General features: G+C 37.5%; 1 protein-coding gene across 1 annotated transcript in view; it reads left to right on the top strand.

Moving 5' to 3' along the window:
* Wdr49 (WD repeat domain 49) overlaps window positions 1-7339 on the top strand; it is a 113883-nt gene that overhangs the window by 21303 nt on the left and 85241 nt on the right. The window contains exons 4-6 of the mRNA XM_013016147.1: window positions 247-687; window positions 4682-4858; window positions 5704-5878. Of these exons, the coding sequence (XP_012871601.1) occupies window positions 247-687; window positions 4682-4858; window positions 5704-5878 (793 nt within the window). The remainder of the gene's footprint in view (window positions 1-246; window positions 688-4681; window positions 4859-5703; window positions 5879-7339) is intronic.

Raw genomic sequence — 7339 nt, 5'->3', positions numbered from 1 at the left:
CCATTTTTATTTCTTCATTTGAGAAGTCCCTCTTTAGTTCCCTTGCCCATTTAGTAATTGGTTTGTTAGGTTTGGGAGGGATTAGTTTCTTGAGTATGTGGAGTCTTTTGAGGAACCTCCAAAGTGGTTGAACAAGTTCTTGGCAATTTTCTTAGAATTATTGATAGAGTCTGATATTGGGTAACACGATGCCTTTGAACCTATGCTGTTTTCACTATTGCTTTATTTATTTATTTCCATATCTAGTCCTCAGAGCCGAAGAGAACCATTTGTATGTCCAGAGATGAATTCATGCAGAGGATGACAGAGACCATTGGTTGGGGCACCAAGGAAGAATATGGGGAGCTCTTTGACAAAGTGGATGTGGCCAGGGATGGCTTTATTAATTGGGACAAGCTGACTTCCTTTATTCTGTTATCTCTTTATGAGAAAGATGAGCGAACCAAGGCAATGGTGGTTCCTCAGTGGAACGATCTGGAATTCCTCCCTGGAAAACACAAGGACACTATTCAGAAAGTAATTTTCTTAAAAAGTTCAAGTCGTTACCTGACTATCAGTAAAGAAGGTTTGTTAGGGCTCTGGGGAGAGAATTTAAAACTCCAAGAAACACTTCCTATCACATCAGATGCCACCAAGCTCAAACATCTGTGGGTAACAAGTCTGGTATCTCTGGAAAATGTAAACAAGGTAGGAAACCTTTCTAAGACTTTCTAAACTCCTTTTAAATAATAATAATAAATAGTAATAATAAAATTAGATAAGATGAACAGAAAAATGAGGACTAGGGCAGGGGGAATAATGAGGCAGGGCTCCTGGTCAGTCTCAAGTGTAACAGCTGCAGTGAGATCCAGCTGACTCCTGGTGCAGGTTATCTGTTCTAGAGGAAATGGAAGTAGAGGCAAATGAACTCCTTGGTTTCCCAAGCTGGTCCCTGCTGCCTTGAAATGATAATGGCTCAGACTCTTAGTTCTGTCTCAAATGCATCCCCACAGCACTGCTAACTGGAAAATTAAGTTTGTAGCAGACTGGTGACTCCCACACAAAGCAGAGAGGCATGGGACAGCTTAATGTAAAGAGAAACTCTATCAGTCTGACTTAGACCAAATATTTTCCCCTGACCAAGGAAAGATGGTGTAAAGAAACTAACTTTGTAGTAGAAGTTGTAGCTTAAAGAATTAATATTATTTCCATTGTGGGGGTTGAACTTGGGATCTTGTACTTGTTAGGCAGGTGCTATACCACTTGAACCATGCCCCAGCCCTTTTTGCTTTAGTTTTGTTTTTTTCATAGGGCCTTGTGGTTTTGCTCTGGCTAGCTTTATATTTTATATTGTCCATACTACCCTGCCCAGCTATTAGTTGGGGTCTTGTTAACCCTTGAACCATGATTCTCCAGAGTAACGGAGATAACAGGTGTGAACCACTGTACTTGGACAAGAAAATCCATATATTCATGTTTTATGTCACACAGATGGTAAAGTTTACTCTGAACTGCTTCATGGGCATATATACAAGCTTAATGAACAGTTTGTAGAACCTGGAATGCCCTGGGTCATTGAAACCATTGCTAGTCTATTTTCCCTATGTCTACCACATTGACATCTAAAGCTTCATCCAATCATTTCATTTGTCAATACTTATGCATTTCTACAAAGTATGTTCTTAGCAAAACAAAAATACCAGTGCCATGCCTATTATTAACAAATAATCACTGGCTTTCATGACACGAACCTCCATCCTAGCTGTGCTAAGATGAAGGGGGACCAGGGCAGGGACCAGGGCAACATTCTATCTCTGTGGAAGAAACAGCGCATGGTGGTATGAACCTGTCATCCTAGGTGGAGTGGATGATATTAATAGGAGGATCGCAGTCTAGGCACATACTCAGGCTGAAAGTGAGACCCTATTTTAGAGATTATGAGTGCAAAAACAGGACTGGAGTTGTGGATCAGTAGAAGAGAATGTGACTTAAAGTATAGGACTCTAAATTTAAATCCTAGAACTGCAAAAAAATAATAAAATCCTTAATGCCATCAACTATAGAGTCATATATCCAGTCTCCTGAGTGTCTTAAGATCTAAGTAAGATTGTTATCTTTTGAATTGTATTTGTTGTGGTCCTTTCTTTTTATTTTTTTTTGAATCCAAGGCCTCATGCATCCTAAGTAATTGCTCTACGATTGAGCTATACTCTAGTCATTATGACTATTTTGATCTACATAATTTATTATTTTTTCTGGTTTTATTTCTGGCTATTGAAGTTGACGTTTTTGATAGACACTTTGTAGCTGTCCCTGAGTATGTCCCATATTTGGCCTTTGCTGCTTATACAGGGGGTGCACACATTTATATGTCAAGTGAGTTGTTGTCAAGTTGAAAGTCTTGTTCAATTTCAGGCTTGTTTGTGTTTTTGGAACAGGTTAGCATGCATTCTTCAATCAGGAAGTACAGAACACTCCGTTCTTTCTAGTTTTAGGATAACATCAGTTATTGTTGATTATTTCATAATCGATCACTAATTAGAGGTTGACAGATGATATCTTCATGTCATCATTTCCTTTGCCTCTACAATCTGGAACACTTCTATTAAAAGCAACGTACTTCTCTCATTTAATTGTCATGAGTTACACGTTACATAACAAAGGCAGGATAAGTGCCCAGTTCCTCATTTTTATTTACCAGTTTTCAAAATAATGAAGTGTTTTTATGGCATCCTCTAACAGGGAACACTGAGTACTGTTGCAATTTTTGTTATCAATAACATTAAAAATGCATAAATTAGAAAAATTGGCTTTTTTCCCCCCAATCCACTTTGGTATTCTCCCATACCAAGTAGTGTATCATCTTTAGACACAAGTCAGCTTCTGACGGTTTTTTTTTTTTTTTTTTTTTTTAAGTGATACACAAAAGTGTTACAGTTACATAAGTCACATCATGAGCACATTTCTTTTTGAACACTGTGTTTTTTGGCCACTCATGGGGCCTGAACTCTGGGCCTGGGAGCTGTCCCTCAGCTCTTCAGCTTAAGGTTACACTTGAGCCACAGCACCACTTCTGGCATTTTCTTCTGCATATGTGGTGCTGAGGAATCGGACCCAGGGCCTCATGCATGTGAGGCCAGCACTCTATCACTTAGCCACCTTTCCAGCCCCAGCTTCTTTGACTTCTTTGAAATATTTCTTGCTTTTTGGGGATGCTAAGATGTCCCAGGATGGTCTTGTATCTTTCCTCTGTGAGGCCTAGAAATAGTAACTTTTTGATAGGCTTATGTGTACCAGATAAACTGTTGCCTAATCTCATACCATTGTTTTCAGCTACTGTAATTTACATAGCTTCAAATCTTTCACAAATATTGAGACTTTTTTAAAATCCCCTAATACATGGCATATCTGAGAGGACTGTGTCTTTTGCTGTTCTTGGGTTAAATGTCCTATTAATGTGTGTTAGACCTAATTGGTTTATTTTTTTTTCAAGATTTGTATTTTCTTTGTGATCAGTTACCCATTTGCTTTGTCTGTTACTGAAAGTCAAGTTATCATTAAAATGTTTTTCTTCAATTCTTTCAGATTTTGGTCTGAATTTGTACTCTGTTAGAAAAATGAGAATGCAAATGTTCTCTTGTCAGTAAATATGTTAAGTCTAATGAAGTCAGTACTTCAATTAAAAAGCAGATAATTGGCAAAATGGTTTTTTACTGAATTATTTATACAAATTTATTAATAATCGGGTAGAATACCACACATACACACACACACACACACACACACACACACACACACACTTATAGTTGGAGGAAGTCCTAAAGTTTGAACTCACAGCTTCATGCTTGCTAGAAAGGCACTCTACCATTTGAATCATGCCTCCAGCCCTTTTTGCTCTGGCTATTTTTGAGACAGGATCTCATTTTTTGCTCAGGCTGGCCTGGAAAATAATTCACCTATTTGCATTTTCTGCTACAGCTGAGTGACAGGTGTATATAAGAACATCCAGATTTTTCTGTTGATTATAGGATCTGGTGGGAATTTTACTTAAGCTAGCCTCTAACTTCAATCCTTCTGATACCTACCTCCTGAGCAGCTAGCATTATAGGCCTTGCTCCTTTATTTAGGTATTGTTCCTTTTAGTTTTTCTTTCTAACATAATTGTAATAGCTGAGTTAAAGTATTTGACTATCAAATCCAACAGGCAGACTCCTACAAGTTTGTCCTGATTCACTTTTGTGCTGTTAAATCATTTACCTTTACAGCAAAGGTCCTTTACAATGGACCTTTTATGATTTTATATAACTTAGAATAAGTTACACAGTTGTCTAAAAATGAATTGATTTCTGTGAATGACTGCTTACTTCATAAAACATCATTAGTGAAATTTTTGGTCTGTTTGTGTGATGCTATAGCTTTCTGTGTCTCTTTTGAATGTAATTAGTACTTTAAATTGCTATGGCTCATAGATGCTGGTGGGTGTGTAAAGTAGAAATAAGAGAGAAAGGCTGTTAGACTACCTCATGGAGAAAAAGCTAGAAAAAAGTATATTTGTGTCAGCCCTTCTATACTTGTGTAATATGATCAAGGACCCTCAATGGATGAGGTCTGATTTCTTAATTTTATTTGCATGTCTGCTTTGTAGATTGAGTCTACAAAATGCACCACAAATGCCTCACACTATTCTATTCTGCTATTTTAGATAGCAGTAGCTTTTACAACTAAAGAGATTTGTTTCTATGATCTACTATCCAAGGAAGACTTTCCTTGTCAATACAAAGTTCAAGGCCTGAAAGGAGCACCAATTTGCATGGATTATTGGTACCATCCTCTTGATGCCAATGAATCAGTTCTGTCTTTTGGAGATATAACTGGAAAGGTAAGTGAGGGATGAGAAAGGGTGACCATTGTGGATTTAGTCATCAAATTTCAGCTCAAAGTAGAAATTAAAATACCATAAATATGGCGTTCTACATTATAGGTTATGTGGTCACATATTTTGGATGCCAAAGAGATGGATTAGATGACAATTCGCCTTCTTGCCTGTAAAAACAAATCTTCATTGCCTGTAAAAACAAATCTTCATTGTGTTATTCTGTTTTGTGTATATTTACATTTTCCTTATTTAGAAAAAATAGTTGGCTAATATTTTTCATCATAAAATGCCCAATCTATTAGGTTACAGTATTAATAAAAGGTTAATGTTAAATGGAGCCCTTTTAAAGCAATTCTGATTTTCATTGAGAAGCTTTGAGGTGCTTAGGTCTATGTGCACTGAGTATTATCCCAGTATCATTTAACAAAGGGATGGAGGCATGGGAGAGGGCAGTATGGAAACCTAGGGGCTAGGTAGTGATTCCTGCCTTCCTGTCAAATGAAAGGACAATTACTACTTACTGAATGACACTGGAAGATGCCAGACACCTCTGAAGCAGCTTAATTTGAATACTTTCCTTTTGTAATCATGAAAGCTATTTGTCCTTACTCTTTGTAAGCCACAAGTACATCTTAATAGCCAGTAATAAGCTGTTCTTAGTCATCTCTTCACCAACTTTGTAGTTGTTCTCTTTTTTTAACCAGAATCGCTCATATCCTTTTGATAATCATGAAGCACTTCTTCTTTAACTATCTGTTCCTTATTGATCTTAATGAACATAGACTCCTAGAAGATAATCACCCTACCTGTGTTGTCTTTTTTTTTGTTATTGTTCCATGACTCTCAAGGTTCAAGCAATTGCTTTCACGGCAGCCTTGATTTCCCTGTTTGAACGGCCTGCGAGTGACTGTGAAGATGAGGAAGCCACCACAACCATCACTTGGGCAGAGCTGGTCTCTGGCTCTCACAAATGCTGCTATGTATTACAACATGCTCTCCATCATGGAGCCTGGGTCCGGCAAGGTACTGAATTCGATCAACATTTATATCCTTTGATCAAAAAGTTTTCACAGAAAATGTGTAAGTCTAGGTACCAGTGAATGGTTCCCTGGATGTGTTGGTTTGGATTCTGCTATACATTTCCTGTTGGCAGAAATCAGTTCTAAAACCTTTCCATTTAAAATGGATGCTTCATTCAATTAGCTCAGGTGAACTGTGCACTCAAGCACTCTCACAAGAAGGAAGAAACTCATCATAAAACCTACTTAGTTTCCACCCAACTCTAATTGTAACTCTCATCATTGTGTGGCATTCAGGACTGATAATAACACAATAACATCTCCTTTGTTTTCTTTGTGTTTTTAATACATGTGTCAGTATTTGGACTGCTTTCAAAATGAAATTGTCTTAATTTTCATCTTCCCCTCCCTCTCTTTCCCTTCCACTTCTCCATCTTTCTGTGATATAATGACTGAGTTCCTGTCATTTAGAAGACTTGAAATTCATGGTAATAAATTTTTACTGAAGCAAAGAATGATATTTGTAAAACAGAAATGTCAAAGGAATAACTCAGTTTCAGGAATGAGGGTGTGAATATACTGATTTAAGATAAGATTCACCCTTCTTACTTAAAACTCTGAGGAGACTGATGTTTTTTTATCTTGCTTAAGTGGGTCTGTATTGTCTTTTAACAGAAAAATAATTGCAATCTTGAAATTCTTTGAAAGTACATATAGCCATTTGGGCAACAGTAGGGAGATACAAATATCTTGAACATCAAGGAATTTTCATTATTAACAACTGTCTCCTTGTATGAGCAAATATGTTGGGAATTACAGACTGAGAAAATTATAGATATGAGCATAAAATTGTCCAACAAACAAAAAATATTGACCTTTCTTATCGCATGGAAAGGTGGCATCTCACTTTTGTCTGACCAGGGCTGGTAGGTTACATAAAACATTTTAAAATGATAGCAAATATCACTAATTGCCATAGTAATTAATGGAGCTAGTAGTGCCAGGGAATTGAGATCCAGACACTAGCTCGAGTCTCCTCTGGGAGCCTTCCTAATTGATGGGAATTAACTTTGGAAGAGAAGCCAGATTTAGTGTCTTGCTGGTTGTTGCTCTAATTCCCTGAATCCATCAGTCCTCCAAGCAAAATGAGGCAGCACCACTGGGCAGCTAGGAAAGCTACTTCTCCCACCAGTGCAGCCCTGCCTGAGCTTATAGCAGTTCAGATCCGCTGAGAGCTGGTCATCTCTTCCTGGAACTTCTATATCTTCTTCTAAGTGTTCAGACTTTTGTATCAGAAAGATGTATCTGTTTGGTGTTTTGAAATGCACTAAATTAATTGCATTATCCTTTAAGAAGGTATCAACAGTAATAGGTATTTGTTTAATTTGTGTGTGTGTGTGTATGTGTGTGTGTGTGTGTGTGTGTGTGTATGTGTGTGTGTGTGTGTGTGTGTGTGTGTGTGTGT

This window comes from Dipodomys ordii, unplaced genomic scaffold (assembly GCF_000151885.1).
Source record: "Dipodomys ordii isolate 6190 unplaced genomic scaffold, Dord_2.0 Scaffold30, whole genome shotgun sequence".
In the NCBI taxonomy this organism is placed as follows: Eukaryota; Metazoa; Chordata; class Mammalia; order Rodentia; family Heteromyidae; genus Dipodomys; species Dipodomys ordii.
The sequence above is the reverse complement of the archived record's forward strand: the minus strand, read 5'-3'. Positions and strand labels throughout refer to the sequence as shown.